Genomic DNA, 18,586 nt, shown 5'->3' on the forward strand with positions numbered 1-18,586 from the left:
CATCGGCTTATACACTCCTGGAAATTGAAATAAGAACACCGTGAATTGATTGTCCCAGGAAGGGGAAACTTTATTGACACATTCCTGGGGTCAGATACATCACATGATCACGCTGACAGAACCACAGGCACATACACACAGGCAACAGAGCATGCACAATGTCGGCACTAGTACAGTGTATATCCACCTTTCGCAGCAATGCAGGCTGCTATTCTCCCATGGAGACGATCGTAGAGATGCTGGATGTAGTCCTGTGGAACGGCTTGCCATGCCATTTCCACCTGGCGCCTCAGTTGGACCAGCGTTCGTGCTGGACGTGCAGACCGCGTGAGACGACGCTTCATCCAGTCCCAAACATGCTCAATGGGGGACAGATCTGGAGATCTTGCTGGCCAGGGTAGTTTACTTACACCTTCTAGAGCACGTTGGGTGGCACGGGATACATGCGGACGTGCATTGTCCTGTTGGAACAGCAAGTTCCCTTGCCGGTCTAGGAATGGTAGAACGATGGGTTCGATGACGGTTTGGATGTACCATGCACTATTCAGTGTCCCCTCGACGATCACCAGAGGTGTACGGCCAGTGTAAGAGATCGCTCCCCACACCATGATGCCGGGTGTTGGCCCTGTGTGCCTCGGTCGTACGCAGTCCTGATTGTGGCGCTCACCTGCACGGCGCCAAACACGCATACGACCATCATTGGCACCAAGGCCATCATTGGCACGTCTCCATTCGTCCCTCCTTTCACGCCTGTCGCGACACCACTGCAGGCGGGCTGCACGATGTTGGGGCGTGAGCGGAAGCCATCCCCATTCAAACGACGACCAAACGTTTGTCGCCCTAGTTCTAAGTGAATCGACCTAATAAAAAACCTACAACGACACAAAAAGTTTCACTGCACTCTCTTAAGCATCCCTGTGCTCTGATGATACACACAGGTAGTACCCTACCAACCAATCGCGCTCTAATTTCTGCTGGGATGCCGTACACCACTGACTTACTGACTTTATGCATCCCTTGGAGAGAAATCTACCCTGGATGAAAAACAGGTGATCGTGTTTTGTTTTTGAAGATAGCTTTTCCATATTCGGTGCAGAATCACAAGCAGCTTACCAACACGTGCTATCTTTGCATTACCTGTACCGCCTGAAATATTCTTTTCCAAAGGTTAATTACTTACAATTTAGGACTGTCTGCTGTGAATATGATTTCAACACAAAATTTATAAGTCACTCTGTGTTTCCTTCCATATTTTGGCCTATTTTTAACTTTTGCTTCGTCTCTAAAGCCTCCAATAGGTTATCCTCTAAACTTCCTTCAGTCTTCCAGTGCTGTAGATGTATGCTGAGGTGCACCAATATATGATCACAAATATACTAAGTGTTAATATACCTTTATGTACCTAATGTACTTCGTTTATAGTGACTTGATGTGTCTTGTTATTCTGTACAGTACGTATTTAGCAATTCCAAGTACTATGATTGTGGAGAATTGTTTGGAAAAATATTTGTACAAATACAATAGACTAGATATTCTATATTTAAAAATAAATAGTTTTATTTATTTACATTATATATTTCATATTCAATCACTTGAAATTTAAATGGAGTCATACAAGCGTTCATTGTGTACACGAGATCTGCAAGACATCTAGCATACTACTCACAATATACCAGATGCAAACAAACCCTTTTTTACTTAATTGAAGATTTGATTCAACTGACAAAGATTTCTACACACTCGGAGTAAACAGAACCTCCGAGAAGGAATGTACGCGTCGAAGTCGAAAACAGAATAGTTACACATTAAATAGTTTAAAAGCATTTGGGTAGAATGTTTCAGAATGGTATTCATAACAAGGTATCCCACTCAAACATCCCTGATTTCAAGGAACCAAGAGGGAAGAACAACGGTAAATACGACAATGAAAAATGCACCGCATTGTAGAGCCTCTCAAAGAATTTATATTCCCACGTCAGAAGTGCCAAGTACCGCCGCCAGAGTGCAGTTTGGTCGCATGAAGTGAAAATGGCGACTCCACAGCAGCGCGTGCAAGCAGTAGTGTGGTTTGCAGAAACAAAATCGCCGATTACTGTTCAAAGAAATTATCGTCGTGTGTATAAATGAAATACACCTGATGTGAAAACAATTAAGGAATGGTATAGGAAGTTTCTGGCAACAAAAAGTGTTCTGAAACATTCTGGCAGTGCATGTTACGGAAATTCAGAAGGGACTGTGGAGGACATCAGACAAATGTTTCTCAGAAGCCCACGTAAGTCAATTCCTCAAGTATCTGGGAAACCTTATGTTCCTCGATCAACATTGCAGTGTGTAGTTCAGCAGTGTCTTCGTATGTGTGCTTACAACGTGCAAACTCTGCAACATCTGACGCCGAACGACAAACCACATCGTCAACAATTTGCTGTGGATATGCTGCAGCCTATTGATATGGATGCCAGCTTCCTGGAATGATGTTTATTCTGCGATGAGGCAACCTTTCATATATCAGGAAGGGTAAATAGGCGTAATGTTCAGATTTGGGGTTCGCAAAATGTGCACGTTGTCATTGAACATGTTTGTGATAGCCCTAAACTAAACGTCTGGTGTGGGCTAATGCACGACAGGATTGTTGGACTATTCTTGTTTGCAGAACAAACAGTGAATGGGACAGTGTATCTGGATATACTGGAGCAGTATGTGTACCCTCAGCTACAATACTTGCAACCTAACATCATTATTCAACAAGATGGAGGTCCACCGCATTCGTCAATGACTGTTCGCAAGTTCCTGGATAGGAAATTTCCCACTCGTTGGATCGGACGTGGACGACTCATGGCCTGGCCACCTAGTTCACCCGAAATTACTCCGCTTGATTTCTTCATGTGGGGATTCGTGAAGGACAGCGTGCATGCGACCAAAGTGGACGATTTTCCGATGTTGCGACATCGTATCACTAACGCAATTGCAGCAATAACGGAGGAAATGTTACAAAGAACTTGACAAGAAATTGTATATATACTCGAAATTCCTCGTGATGCAAATGGTTCACATGTAGAGATGTATTGATGATAAATAAATAAATTCTTTGAGATGCCCTACAAGGTGGTGAATTTTTCATTGCCGTATCTACTGTGCTTTTTTTCCTCAGTCTTTGAAATCAAGAAGGTTTGAGTGGAACATCCTGTACCATGTGTCGAAACTTTGGTGACATTATGTAGGTAAGACTATAATGTATTAAAGAGCACAGAAGTTTTATGCCAAAAGTCTGTGAGTTAATAAGTTTGCATAGGTATATGGTTGTGAAACTTATTTACCTGACAAGAAGTTTTTGTTTCACTGATTATCTTTTACTATCATAATGCTTTCTATACATTAAAATAAGCCCATTTTTCACGTCCATAACAGACATTTCCGTAGACAGAATTTGCAACTTCTGTAATTCATTAGCATTTGATTCGTGATATCAGGAAAGTTGCTTTCTCTCGACAAACATACACATACACGTACACACACACACACACACACACACACACACATGCACAGCCATCAACCACCTCACCGTCTCTCCTCGTCTGCCCCTCCTTATCACGCTCCCTCGTTCTTTCTCCCTTCCTTCGCCTTCCTCCTCCCATCCCCTCTTCCTTCTCTCTCCTTTGTGTGTGCGTATTAATGATATGCATGTGTCAATGCGCCTGTTTACAGAAGGCGTATAAGGGAGGCTGAAATGTTTCAAGTAGTTTACTGAATTATGTTTTTTGTTGCTGCGAGGAATTAGTTTAACTGTGGCATGGTTCATGCTCCCCCTACCCACCCCCACCCCCCCCCTCCTCGTCGTTAGCACAGACTTTTTACCTCGCTGGGCGCCACTGAAAATTACACTGGGCTTTAACAGAACCAAATGCTGTCGGAAAAGAGAAACGAAACTCTCATGATATAATTGTAACGAATACCAGGCTTCCCTCTAGGACAGATTTATAAGATGTGAAAACATACATAAGTCCAGTATTTTAATTTCGTAGTTTGGAAGATACTTTTAGTGGCGAGAAGTTTACGATTCAGCATCGCCATGATAACACGGTACAGGTATTAAGTGATAGAGAAACTGGTCTTGAGAGATCTGTTAAGGCCACGTCCACTGCCTTAACAATCGAAGTCTGACGTGAGCATTTCGATAAGCGTCTAGTTAATGCCTGCGTCTTACTTCCCGAGACGTAACAAGTGACTAGGTATATTATCGTCTGCCGCAGACTCAAAGATATAAGTTCGGTCGATGGTCCAGTAGTCAGTGTCCGGAGACTGGAAGTGGAATTTCTGCGTAACGGATGAGTGACGGCTGTGGTGAGGCTACGGCAGGAGCAGGTGTGGCGCTCAGGGCTCCTTGTTGAAGGCGTAGTTCTCGTAGGCGGAGTAGCTGGAGGCGGAGCCGGAGTGCTGCGAGCAGGCGTCAGGGGCCGAGGCAGCGTCTGCGCCGGCCCCCGGCGGCGGCGTCGTCGACGTGGAGCTGGGGGTGGGCAGCAGCTTGCCCCCGGGGCCCCAGCGCAGAGTGGGCCGGAACAGCGCCGCCCCCCTCTGCGAACAGGCGACCAGAATGTCAAGCGCGGCCAGCAGCCAGCGTCCTCTCCCGGTAAGCACCCGCGGGCTCTACCGCCGCCGCTTCGTCGTCATCACCGCCTGCTCCGTACAACAACGCTGCCCTGGGGGACTCATGAAAGGAAGCAAGGAAGCAAGAAGCAACGAACTCCCCACGTAGCGCGCAGGGCATAGCGGAAAGAGCGCACGCTGCGAAATTTTTTCATCAGCGCCAAACCTACAGGCCTGTAACGCTACACATGAAACACCTTTTTTTTTTTTTTTTTTTTTACTTCGAACAACACATGACGCCACTTGTAACATCCTTACGAAAAGAAAAATAAAATAAAAAAAACATTTGCATTTGCAAGGCTCCATGGCCCAAAATTTAATGTGTTACTAGCTGACAAAGCCGAGGTTGGCTGGATATTTTGCTCATTTTCTATTGGAAAGAAAAACAAAAACTGAACCTTGTTTGTAGTTAAGTAACGAAAAAGTTTGATTTCCGTGTATTCTTGAAAACACCACTGAAATTATGGTTGACTGAATTGGCTCTGAGCACTATGAGACTTAACCTTTTTTTTTTTTTTTTTTTTGGTTTGGGGAAGGAGACCAGACAGCGTGGTCATCGGTCTCATCAGATTAGGGAAGGATGGGGAAGGAAGTCGGCCGTGCCCTTTCAGAGGAACCATCCCGGCATTTGCCTGGAGTGATTTAGGGAAATCACGGAAAACCTAAATCAGGATGGCCGGACGCGGGATTGAACCGTCGTCCTCCCGAATGCGAGTCCAGTGTCTAACCACTGCGCCACCTCGCTCGGTGAGACTTAACTGCTGAGGTTATCAGTCCCCTAGAACTTAGAACTACTTAAACCTAACTAACCAAAGGACAACACACACATTCATGCCCGTGGCAGGATTCGAACCTGCGACCGTAGCGGTCGCGTGGTTCCAGACTGTAGGGCCTAGAACCGCTCGGCGACACCGGCCGGCTCTGAAATTATGTAACAGTCGTACAAAGAAATATGCATAATGTACAAATGCATAAGTACAGTATCCAAACCAAAAGACATGATCCCGGACAGTATCTCTACGCTCGGCGCAGCTGCTTTGCGTGAGTAAAACGCGATTTTGTAGACGTCTCTATGGCAACGCCTCTTCATAGCACTATAGACGGCTATTGTTGTCGCCCACAGCCGTTTCCACTTCGCACTTGAAAGCTGTCAATAGCGCTGCCAGGTGTCAGGGATTTCCTTAATCTGACTCGACTTTACGAGCGTCTTAGTAGTGTCGTGTCACTAGGGCCTCCCGTCGGACAGACTGTTCGCCGGGTGCAACTCTTTCGATTTAATGCCACTTCGGCGACTTGCGCGGCGATGGCGATGAAATGATGATGATCAGGACAACTCGAAACCTAGTGCCTGAGCGGAGAAAATCTCCGACCCAGCCGGGGATCGAACGCGGGCCCTTAGGACTGACATTTTGTCTCGCTGACCCCTCAGTCTTACAATGACACAATTTTGTAGGTATGTTCAGCCGCATATGTCGATACTGTGTGCAAAATGTGTTGCGAATACACTAAATAGAAAAGAAGTAACAAATTTGAAAGACATTCACAATGGGGCAGTTTTTCACGCAGTTCATTCTTTATGACGTCATATCTCCTGAGCTGTGTTAGAATAGATAGTGCTTACCAGCACAGCGATTGTTCCCTGACATTAAAGGATATGTGTGCAAAGTTTGACTGAAATCACTTCACTGGTTTAGGAGGAGATGTGGACAGCACACACACACATATATAGAAACATACATACATATTTAGAGTATGTGTGGATTCGTTACACAGTGAAAGGCTATAAAAAGTAAACAGCTTACTGCTATGACGACGCAGTCTTATGCAACGAAGTCTTTGAACAAAAAATTTTCGATTAACTAGCTCGTCAAATTCGAATAAAATCTGAAGCCTTAGCTGATTGTCACCATCGTCGGTGTCGCGGACTAAGACATAGTTAACCACCTGATAAGAGCACAGATTCGAAAGCCGCAACAGAAGAGAATCGTTGCGTTTGAGATGTGGTGCTGCAGAAAACATTTGGATGATGGTACAACACTCAAAGAGGCAGTATGAAAGACTTTTAATACAGTTTTATGCCATGGATTTCAAAAAAGCATTTTGGAACCTAGAAATGGTTCTTTCCAGTGATTTCATGAGATTTCTTACAACCACGCTCCGCAAGGCTCAAAGATCTCTACCCGCCAGTACAAGAGGTCTGCCCAGTCTTCATTCCACTGTGGCTTCCACTTCACGACCATATCTACAGTCCACTCGAGCAGCATGTCCTTATGTATGGCGATTAACAATTTTTTTTCGACTCCTTACCAGTTGAATTATCTGATAATTTCATTTTGGCCCCCAAATGTTCGCTACTTTATAAAAAACACTGTAATGTATTATGAGACAGACGCTGTCATTTTCAGAATCAATAGACTTCGAATCGTGGTTGCATTGTTAAACTGCACAGCACGTTCTAAAGTTAACAATGTGATCCTTTCTGACGTGATGGTGTCATTACTTGCCTGGACACTATCTGCTCGGAAATAACACAGGTTCCGATTGTCATTTCTATAGTTCTGAGTTCATCCAAAGATTTTCAACCATTAGTTACGTATGAATTTCACTGAATATTACTCTTGTGCCTCAGAATATTTGTACTGGTAATATATGATAAGTTTTCTGTTCCAACTGTAATGAAAAGAATGTCACTGTTACAACTATGTAAAACGAAGTGTGGTTACTTAACTCGAAGGTGACTCGTAAACTCATAAGCACTGAAAGATGTTGTAACACGATAGCGAGTGTTTCGAGGCAGCGTTCGCCAGTTATAAATTTAGCCTAACGTCGAAGCCGAGAAGCGTGAGTACAGAAAGCAGAGCCGCAGCAGACGTCCGGCGATGAGCCCACCTCTTTGCTGAGTGTGACGCGGTAGACGGCGAAGACGGGCATCGGCACGATGGCGGAGGTGCCGATCAGGATTCCCATCACGTTCACCCAGTCGGGGAACACGTAGTCGCCGTAGTAGGGCGCCTCGTAGTTGTACATCGTGAAGCCGAACACCGCCTGCAAACACAGAGACCAGGCCGTGCAGCTCATCCCGTTCCACAGGGCGGGCGATAGCTGAGTGGCGGCCGCGCTCCTCGCTCCACACGCAGCGCACGTTTTACAAGAAGGCGCTCGCGGAGGACTGCACGGTGCACGTTTTGTGAACACTCAGCACAAGCGACGGGTAAATATCTGCAGCTATTGAATTCATGTTGCCTTTCTCCTTTTTTGGGGGGTGGGGGTAACCTGCAGGGATATTACACGTCATTACTCAGTAGTGACTTCTACTCCATCTTACAGGTCTCGAAGCTGTAGCAGGCATGAAAGGACAGGCGTGCTTCATTATTATTATTCCCAATCTATTATCAAGTATTGTGCCGGAAACTGGTTTTCGTCCTATCCAACTGAAAAGATGTAGCCATTGCATTAATAAACTCAGGGAGTGCGTACAGTGAAACAGCATCTTCAGAATGAGGACGAATCGGTACAGATGTACACTAGCGGCCATTAAAATTGCAACACCACGAAGATGACGTGCTACAGACACGAAATTTAACCGACCGGAAGAAGATGCTGTGATATGCAAATGATTAGCTTTTCAGAGCATTCAGACAAGGTTGGCACCGGTGGCGACACCTACAACGCACTGACATGAGGAAAGTTTCCAACCGATTTCTCATACACAAACAGCAGCTGACCGGCGTTGCCTGGTGAAACGGCGTTGTGATGCCTCGTGCAAGGAGGAGAAATTCGTACCATCACGTTTCCGACTTTGATAAAGGTCGGATTGTAGCCTATCGCGATTGCGGCTTATCGTATCGCGACATTGCTGCTCGTGTTGGTCGAGATCCAATGACTGTTAGCAGAATATGGAATCGGTGGGTTCAGGAGGGTAATACGCAACGCCGTGCTGGATCCCAACGGCCTCGTATCACAAGCAGTCGAGATGACAGGCATCTTCTCCGCATGGCTGTAACGGATCGTGCAGCCACGTCTCCATCCCTGAGTCAACAGATGGGGACATTTGCAAGACAACAACCATCTGCACGAACAGTTTGACGACGTTTGCAGCAGCATGGACTATCAGCTCGGCGACCATGGCTGCGGTTACCCTTGACGCTGCATCACAGACAGGAGCGCCTGAGATGGTGTACTCAACGACGAACATGGGTGCACGAATGGCAAAACGTCATTTTTTCGGAAGAATCCAGGTTCTCTTTACAACATCCTGATGGTCGCATCCATGTTTGGCGAAATCGCTGTGAACGCACATTTGATGCGTGTATTCATCGCCATACTGGCGTATCACCCGGCGTGATGGTTCGCATTGTCTTCACTTTGAAGAGTGGACGTTACATTTCACATGTGTTACGACCCGCGGCTCTACCCTTCATTCTATCCCTGCAAAAACCTACATTTCAGCAGGATAATGCACGACCGTATGTTGCAGGTCCTGTACGGGCCTTTCTGGATACAGGAAATGTTCGACTGCTGCCCTGGCCAGCACATTCTTCAGATCTCTCACCAATTGAAAACGTCTGGTCAATGGTGGCCCAGCAACTGGCTCGTCACAATATGCCAGTCACTACTCTTGATGAACTGTGGGATCGTGTTGAAGCTGCATGGGCAGCTGTACCTGTACACGCCATCCAAGCTCTGTTTGACTCAATGCCAGGCGTATCAAGGTGGTTGTTCTGGGTACCAATTTCTCAGGATCTATGCACCCAAATTGCGTGAAAATGTAATGTCAGTTCTAGTTTAATATATCTGTCCAATGAATACCCGTTTATCATCTGCATTTCTTCTTTGTGTAGCAATTTTAATGGCCAGTAGTGTATTTCACAGATCGATTCGGCCTGATCGTCTTCTTATTCTTGTTGGATACAAACGATGTGGCATCATACATTTCCGGGAAAAAGAGTAGTATACCCTTTTAGAAGTTCGCAATACACTCAAGATTTATAGCTGCAACAGTACTTATGGACTACATGAAATGATTACGTTTACCGGATCAAGAGCACAACCGGTCCTCAGGTATCAGCTATCGACCCATGCTTAAACACACGACGTAGCCTCCACGGGTGGCAGTGCTGGAGCTGACTCTAGCATCCTGTCGATCATACAGGTGGCGAATACTGTCCTGGGATAAGTCATGCCAGACCTGTTCCACATATTCACGTACTTCTGTAACAGCTGCTGGTTGACTCATCATATCTCTCGTGTGCTCCATTGGAGACAAGTTAGAATATCTAGCTGGCTGAGAAAGTTGCCGCACGTCTTGCGGAGCACATTGAGTTTCCTTGGCAGTATGTGGGCAAGCATAATTCTGTCGGAACAACATATGACCTTCCTGCTGCAAGAACGGCAAAGGAACGGGTCTAAGGACATTCTGCACGTACCGAGCGCTGGTTAGCGTCCCCTCTAGAAACGTCAAAGTTAAACGAGAGTTGCAGGTTATCGCACCCGAGACCATAAAGCCTGGGGTAAGGACAGTGTCTCTTGGACGAATGTACTCTACGAACAGCGCTCAGCAGGTCTACGTCACACGCGCAAACAACCATTACTTGTCTGCTGACAGACTCTGCTATCATCTCTGAAGACCATCTTGCAAGTGATCCTCTGACATCATAGTCGAGCCGTTCACGTCGATTCTGCGCCGCGAGTTGAAGACGGGGTAGAAATGCCAGTGTGCGTAGCCCCACTGCTAATAACCGTTCGCGTCACAAATCCTCTTATCTGTGCTCTGGTAGCCGTACGATCTGCCACTGCTGCCCTTACAATACGACGATCCTGGAGGGCGTCTGTGCTGCTCGGATGTCCAGAATTTAGTCTACGGATGTGATCACTGATGCCAGCAGCGTTGCCCAGCAGGGGCAGCACGTCCAGCTCGTGTGACAATTCTCCGAAAGGACCATCCCGCCATTCTGCAGGCCAAAATTTGATCCCTTTCAAACCCGCTTAATTGACTGCTTGCTTCTCACCTCTGCACCACAAATGTAAGCTGGATATGTCATTTTGACTTTTTTAAGTTATCGTCATGCACGTCAGACACAGAGCAAATTACGTTACTGTTACACAGTCTTTGTTCTTTCAGTTGCACAGTGTTTGCCTCTGCACAGTCCGGTACATTCTTAGTTCGAGATAGACATATTTAGACATATAGACATATTCAGAAGTGCTGTGTTGGCTTGTGCTTGTATATGTTGTGTGAAGAAAGATTTATCGTAAAGAACAGCAAGGATGAATATGATGTATATATTTGTAGGCTAAAACAATATAAATGTTGAAAAATATTATTTTTGAAGAGAATACTGAACTAAGACTGCGGCACTGCGCAGCTAGTTTGTCGGAATGATTATTGCCAGGTAGTTAATTATTTCAGAGAAAGAACACCCCACTTCTATGAGTTATTCATTAAGATATCAACTGACTAAGATGTTTGGTTTTTATAGAAATTACTTGTTAACATTGTACCCTTCTTAAATTATTGTTCACTTTGTTAAGAATACTGTTGTTCAGACAAATGTTATGAGCGAGGATCACAGGAACTTTTACTCTGTGTTTTGGGTACGTACTTGTTTCTAAAATAGTTGTCTTGGAATATCATTTCACAGAAAAAGTTACTCTCCCATCCAACTGTTTAATGATGTATTACCATTACGCTTTACCAACTTGCGCTATGTGGTAAGCAACAGTTTGAATATTGTTTGGAAATTTTATTTGCTGTTGTGCTTTCGAGAAATCTAGAACAATGTTGTCAAGAGGCGAGGTAAGTGGAAATTTTGATTAGGTCCAGATAATTGTTGTACTTCATTTGCAGATTTAATATAAAGACAAGTTGTATTCACACCAGTTACGGTTGAACTGAAATTAGTTTCTGTGTTGTCAAAAGTCAGCATACGAGTTTAAGTTGGGTGACAGTTTGTGGGTACATAGTTTTGACAATACGTAGATTTTTTTATAAATTGGGGTGGGGGTAAATTTTGGCTAAGTTTCATGCAGAACCATATAGTGGGGAGCTTACACACTGAGCCTTCTGGTTGTGAGTACTCTCCATTAAAGCTTAGACACAGATGATGAACGCTCTGGTAGCTGTGCCATTACGCTATGTGTTGGCGGACGACGTTGCAACCATAGTCACTACATCTATTGTCCCCTAGTTCGCATACGCCGTCATCGGATCGAAATCAGCGTCGTCCTCCCATGGGTACTAAATCTTTTCAGGCGTTGTACATCCAAAAGGCAGAAGCACATCCCTTTGCTGCAGATGGAAGTATTATAATCAAGCCTAAAGGAGTAACCACAACACTAATGAAGGTGTTCCCCAGGGAAGCGTCCTGGGACCTCTACTGTTCCTGATCTATATAAATGACCTGGGTGACAATCTGAGCAGTTCTCTTAGACTGTTCGCAGATGATGCTGTAATTTACCGTCTAGTAAGGTCATCCGAAGACCAGTATCAGTTGCAAAGCGATTTAGAAAAGATTGCTGTATGGTGTGTCAGGTGGCAGTTGACGCTAAATAACGAAAAGTGTGAGATGACCCACATGAGTTCCAAAAGAAATCCGTTGGAATTCGATTACTCGATATAGTGCAATTCTCAAGGCTGTCAATTCAACTAAGTACCTGGGTGTTAAAATTACGAACAACTTCAGTTGGAAGGACCACATAGATAATATTGTCGGGAAGGCGAGCCAAAGGTTGCGTTTCATTGGCAGAGCACTTAGAAGATGCAACAAGTCCACTAAAGAGACAGCTTACACTACACTCGTTCGTCCTCTGTTAGAATATTGCTGCGCGGTGTGGGATCCTTACCAGGTGGGATTGACGGAGGACATCGAAAGGGTGCAAAAAAGGGCAGCTCATTTTGTATTATCGCGTTATAGGGGAGAGAGTGTGGCAGATATGATACACGAGTTGGGATGGAAGTCATTACAGCATAGACGTTTTTCGTCGCGGCGAGACCTTTTTACGAAATTTCAGTCACCAACTTTCTCTTCCGAATGCGAAAATATTTTGTTGAGCCCAACCTACATAGGTATGAATGATCATAAAAACAAAATAAGAGAAATCAGAGCTCGAACAGAAAGGTTTAGGTGTTCGTTTTTCCCGCTCGCTGTTCGGGAGTGGAATAGTAGAGAGATAGTATGATTGTGGTTCGATGAACCCTCTGCCAAGCACTTAAATGTGAATTGCAGAGTAGTCATGTAGATGTAGATGTAATATTTTGTTTAAAATTAACAACGGGTTCTCTGACCACAATATCTGAAATAACTAATGAGGGTAAATCGTCAAATGGAACAGAATATTCTGAAAGCCTAGATTTTTACATTGATAACTTGAACTGAGAGTCACATGTTACTGATCTTAAAAGTCCAATTTTTGGATTACAGACAATATCAGATTTTGGAGATGAAAATTTCCACAAGCTGACTTACTGTTCCTATTATCATTATGTTTTACAGCAAAATATTATGAGGTAACTCGTGATCGAAGGAAAAATTTTTGTGGGGAAGAATTGTGTAATAATAATAATAATAATAATAATAATAATACGTGGTGTCCACCCTAGTAGCTCTTGTACACATCTCTTCAAATTAATACCCGTTACAGCATCAGTGTACATTTACTTTTTCGTGGAGTTGATCGTTAACAATCAGAGTCCAAAAAAAGATACATTCATAAATACAGGGTGACCCGTAGCTGCAGCGACAAACTTACTGAGGTGATAGTATGGACTAAAACAGGACGGGAATGTCTAGTGAACATGGGCCTTAAAATGCATACCCTGAGCGGTATGAGCTACTGTGAGGCGCATCTCTTCTACTGAACAAGTGCTCATAGCTCATAAGATATGCACATTAGAGCCCATGTTTACTGTTAATTTTTCCTTGAATGGTCCATAGTACCCTCTCCCAAAATATTGAATGCAGAGGTATTTCAATAGAACAGATGTATTTCACGGTATCTAAGATGAATAAGTGCTTAGAGCCCTTAGGGTATGTTTTTAGGGCCCATGTTTAGCAGACATTTGTTTCGTTTTGCTCAATACTACATCCTCAAGACGTTCGTCGTTGGTGTTATGGGTCACCATGTATCAAGCTAAAAGGAGAAATAATTTACACGGGCCACCTGACTTAGTGTGGCACAGGAAGTGAGGTATTCAACCATGAAAGATCTTCTGCTCAGTGAGGAAAGAGTTTTAATAAATAACAAAATTAACTTTAAACACAAATCGAAATCATAACTGCTCGACCATTGTTTCTACTCCATAGAATAATTTCTGAATGTTTAGTAGCATGGTCCACCACACATTCAGATAACTAACAAACGGTTAGACAGTAATGCAGTGAGAGGAGATTCTTTGAAAAAAATCAATAGCAAACGTGAAGTCGTATATTACACAGAGTCTTAAAAGGTTTCTGGATGAGCTAGGAATCCCAAAATTTGGTGACTTGATTCAGTGGTAAGCGATTTGTAATGAAACAGCGAAATTTGCCAAAAGTTCACAAACAAAATTAACGCAAATGTTGTTTTCAAGGATGCTACACCCAGATATGCTTCTTGCGTGAACCCAGACATTGCATTGTTCCATAGATCGTGAATACATTTGGTAGTGATGTGGAATTGTATGAGTTTAAAATAAAGTTTCTTTGTAGGAAATAAGCCTTTTTCTTTACAATTGCTACTTCATATTTAAAAATTCATCTATTAAGTAGGAGTCGTCAAATTATTTTAATTTCTTTTTAAACGCTGGTTCGCTATCTATCACACTGTTAATACTATTTGGTAAATGACAAAGTCTTTTGTGGCAACACAATTCACCACTTTCTGAGCTGAAGTCAAATTTAACCCAGAATACTAAAGATTATCCTTTCTTCTAGTGTTGTAGCTACGCTCTTTGTTGTTACTTTTTGTTTCGGATGGTTTATTAATAACAAATTTCATAAGTGAATATATGTATTGTGAAGGTACTACGAATATCATTAGTTGCTTAAATAAATGTCTGCAAGGTGATGTCAGGTGAGCTGCAACTGTTATTCTGGTTACACACTTTTGTGCAATGAATACTTCTTCTCTTAATTATTACATACACCAAAATTTGATACCATACGAAAGCAGTGAATGAAAATAGGCATATTAGGCTAATTTATTGATATGTTTATCAGCAAAATTTGGAGTAACACTAGTAGCTTAAGGAGCTGAACTCAAACATTGCAGCAGATGATCAGTGTGTTTCTTGCAGTACAATTTCTTATCTGTGCATATCCAGAAATTTTGGGTACTCTGCTTTAGTCACAGACTTGTATTCAAAGTCTATATTTTTCAATGGTGTTAAGCCATTTAGTACACAGAACTGCACACAGTGTTTTCTTAAAATTTAATGAAAGTCCATTTACAGAGAAGCACTTAATTATATTCTGAAAGAGATTATTTACAATTTCCTGGGCTAATTCTTGTTGTTTTGGTGTGATTACTATACTTGTATCATCAGCAAAAAACTAGCTTTGCATCTTCATAAATGTAGTGTGGCAAGTCATTGACACTTATTAAGAACAATAAGGGACCCAAGACTGAATCCTGTAAGACAGTGTTCTTGATACCTTTCCAGTTATATGAGTGCTGATTTTTTTCAGATTATCTGTACTGTTAATTTCCACCTTCTGCATTCCTCCAGTTAAATATGAATTAAACCATTCGTGCACTCAAGAGGCAATACTTAAGGTTATCTACAAGAATTTCATGATTCACACAGTCAAAAGCCTTTGACAGATCACAAAAAATCAAAATCCATTATATTTTTTTGTGATCTGTCAAAGGCTTTTGACTATGTGAATCATGCTCAGTTATGCAGAGCATTTAATATTTGATCAGTGAAAGAATATATTGCATTTTCTGTTGAAACCATTTCTGAAAACCAAACTGATATTCTGTTAGCACTTCATTTTTACAAATCCAATATGTGAAGGTACTCTTCAATATATTGCTTTTTCAAGAATTTTGTATAAAGCTGTCAGATGTGATACTAGGTGGTAGTTGTTGGCATCAAACCTATCCCCCTATCTATGCAATGATTTAACAATATCGTATTTCAGTCTATCCAGAAAAATGCTCTGTTTCAGTGAGTTTCTACATATGTGGCTGAAATCTACTTATGTATTGGGAACAAGTTTTCAGTACTCTGTTGGAAATGTCATCAGTTCCATACAAGATTTACTTTTCAGTGATTTTATTATTTTCCTAATTTCAGTAGGAGAAGTGGGGTGAATTCCAGTTTTATGAAATTGAGAAGGTATTGTCTCTTCCGTGTACAGTCCTGAATTTTCTAATGAACAGCTGGGTCCTATTTTCTCTACAACACTAAAGAATAATTACTAAAAGTATTTTATACTTCCGACTTTTTGTTAACAAATTTTTCATTGAGTTTGATAGAAATACAGTCCTCTTGTGCTCTAGATTGCTCTGTTTCCCATTTAACAACATTACAAATTGTTTTAATTTGACTATCAGAGATGCTAATCTCAGACATAATATACATGCATTTTGACATTTTATTAACGTTTCTTATTTCAGTGAAGTAGTTTTTATAATGTTTCCCCGTTGCTGGATCATTTGTCCTTTCACCTGTAAGATATATTTCCATTTTCTATTTACAAGCTATTTTTATCATTTTATTAAGCCGCAACTTCTAATATGGTTTCTTACAAATACGATTCACTGTTTTCTCAGGGAATATTATTTCAAATAGACTCACAAAGGTATAATAAGCAAATTTCAAATTAGCATCAGGTTTCCTGTACACCTCATCCAAGTCTAACTGTTGTAAGCTTCCCTAAAATTTTTCAATTGTTAAATCGTTAACTGAACGCTCTATTTTGGAAGAATGTTTTTCATCACTGTATGGAGTTCTGTCATATACTGTAACTAGCTGGGCATCATGATCCAAAAGACCATTCTTAACAGAGAAAGTTTTTATTTGATTAAATTTATCTTGATCTATAAAAACATTTGTGCTGGCTCCCTGTACAGTTCCCATAGGAAAATCAATACTTCGAGGTCATTCTCTCTATCAAGTTCTAACAAAATCTACATTGAAATTCCCACTAACAATAATTTGCTTCCCCTGTGTCTTATAGATAACACAAAATAAAATCGAAGTTTTACAGAAATAGCTGGTTTCCTAATTGGGGAGCCATAAGAGCTACACTGTTTTTCTACAATGACACCAAGTATCTATAAAGAACGGTGAGGACGTTGTACAATCGCTTAATTCCTCTGCGACAGAAATCCGCTCCTTGGTTGCGGAAAAATTCGAGAGTGGCTGTGAAAACGTACTCATTGTTGGAAAATATTTTCTAACCACATGTTTTTCAACTTGCCAGGAAGATGCAAACCGCGTGGAGTAAGATCCGGACTTTCCAATCACAGTCATCCATGGCTGTGCGGCCTTGGGAAAATTGTTAGTATTATGTTACTGTGGCTGGACGCGACGTTACATTTGCTCCATACATCGTCATAATTTCACCAACAATCTGTGTGCAATTCAGATGTTTGACCACAAGTATCGTACTGCCTCGCGTATTTTGGAGTACGTTACCAGTTGCTGCGTCAACTTTGACATATGTTACCCGCACCGCAGAAGAATTGTGACGACAGGGACCGCAGAACATGTGCTTCCTTCTGACAATGTTCACAGTTGTGCGTAGTGGTCTTACCGTGGGTCGACATTCTGAAGTCCCTACTTAATTCGGAATGCATGACAGTACCGTGGGCTGCTCATCTACCATGGAACCACCTATTCGTTTGACACACACACGCTAACTGTGAGGAATAACGTAACGAAAACTAACTTACTTATTCTCTTTTTTATTCTGTTTCCTAGGGAAGGAAACTTTTTACAGGTGAGTAGATTCCTCTCCTGAGCTAACCATTTCATTTCAGAATCTCAGTGTAAAACTTGCGCCATACGTCCTCTATTACTTGCTGGATGCTTTCCATCTCTGTCTTCCCCTACAGTTTTTCCCTCTACAGCTCCTCTAGTACCATGGAAGTTATTCCATTTTGTATTAACACAAGTATTATCATGCTGTCCCTTCATCTTGTCTGTGTTCCGCACATTCCTTTCCTCGCCGATTTGCACAGGAACTCCTCATTCCTTATCTGATCTATGTACCTAATTTTCAGCACTCTGCTTCAACACCACATCTCAAACTCCTCGATTCTCGTCTGTTCCTGTTTTATCACAGTCCAACGTTCACTACAATGCAATGCACTGCTCCAAATGTACAGCATCAGAAATTTCTTCCTCAAATTAAGACCTATTTTGACACACTTAGATAGGAATGCACATTGTGGTTTTGCTAGTCTACTGCTACGCCTTCCTTGCTTCGTTCCGTCATGCAATATTTTGTCTCCAAGGTAGAAAAACTCCACAATCTTGTCTACTTCTTCATCACCAGTTCTGATGTTAGGTTTCTCACTTCTCATTTCTACTACTTCTCACTGGGCCATGGGAGGTACGCAATCGATATCGTGTGCTTTGATTTCGGGCATCATTCGCTGGTGCTGTTATTGGCAGGACGAATCGATTGTAACTTGTAGCTAATTATCTCTGGCACTGCAAGTCCTAAGGTACGACCTGAGCAGTAAAAACTGGGTTATGCAAACACAATTAGTTTACTTTTCTATTTTACTCAACAATGTTTCGACACGTGTGTATCATCTTCTTCTATGGGTCAAATTTTTATTTCTTAAAATTACATCGCTAACTGAACTGTATTATTATACACCGGTTTTTTTTTGTCAGCATGTCATCGGCAAATTTTTCGTTCTGTTTCGTGTCTCTAGTTGATATATCGATCAACTGCTATTTAATGCATGGTTTTCACTCAGTTTTTCACAAACAGACACTTCTGAC

General features: G+C 42.3%; 1 protein-coding gene across 1 annotated transcript in view; it reads right to left on the reverse strand.

The window, feature by feature from the left end:
* Positions 1-3,990: 3,990 nt before the first annotated feature.
* Positions 3,991-18,586, reverse strand: part of LOC126354491 (sodium- and chloride-dependent GABA transporter 1-like) — a 287,334-nt gene continuing 272,738 nt past the window's right edge. The window contains exons 11-12 of the mRNA XM_050004222.1: positions 7,531-7,686; positions 3,991-4,569 (exon numbers count right to left, since the gene is read on the reverse strand). Of these exons, the coding sequence (XP_049860179.1) occupies positions 4,369-4,569; positions 7,531-7,686 (357 nt within the window). The 3' untranslated portion in view covers positions 3,991-4,368. The remainder of the gene's footprint in view (positions 4,570-7,530; positions 7,687-18,586) is intronic.

This window comes from Schistocerca gregaria, chromosome 1, assembly GCF_023897955.1.
Source record: "Schistocerca gregaria isolate iqSchGreg1 chromosome 1, iqSchGreg1.2, whole genome shotgun sequence".
NCBI lineage: Eukaryota > Metazoa > Arthropoda > Insecta > Orthoptera > Acrididae > Schistocerca > Schistocerca gregaria.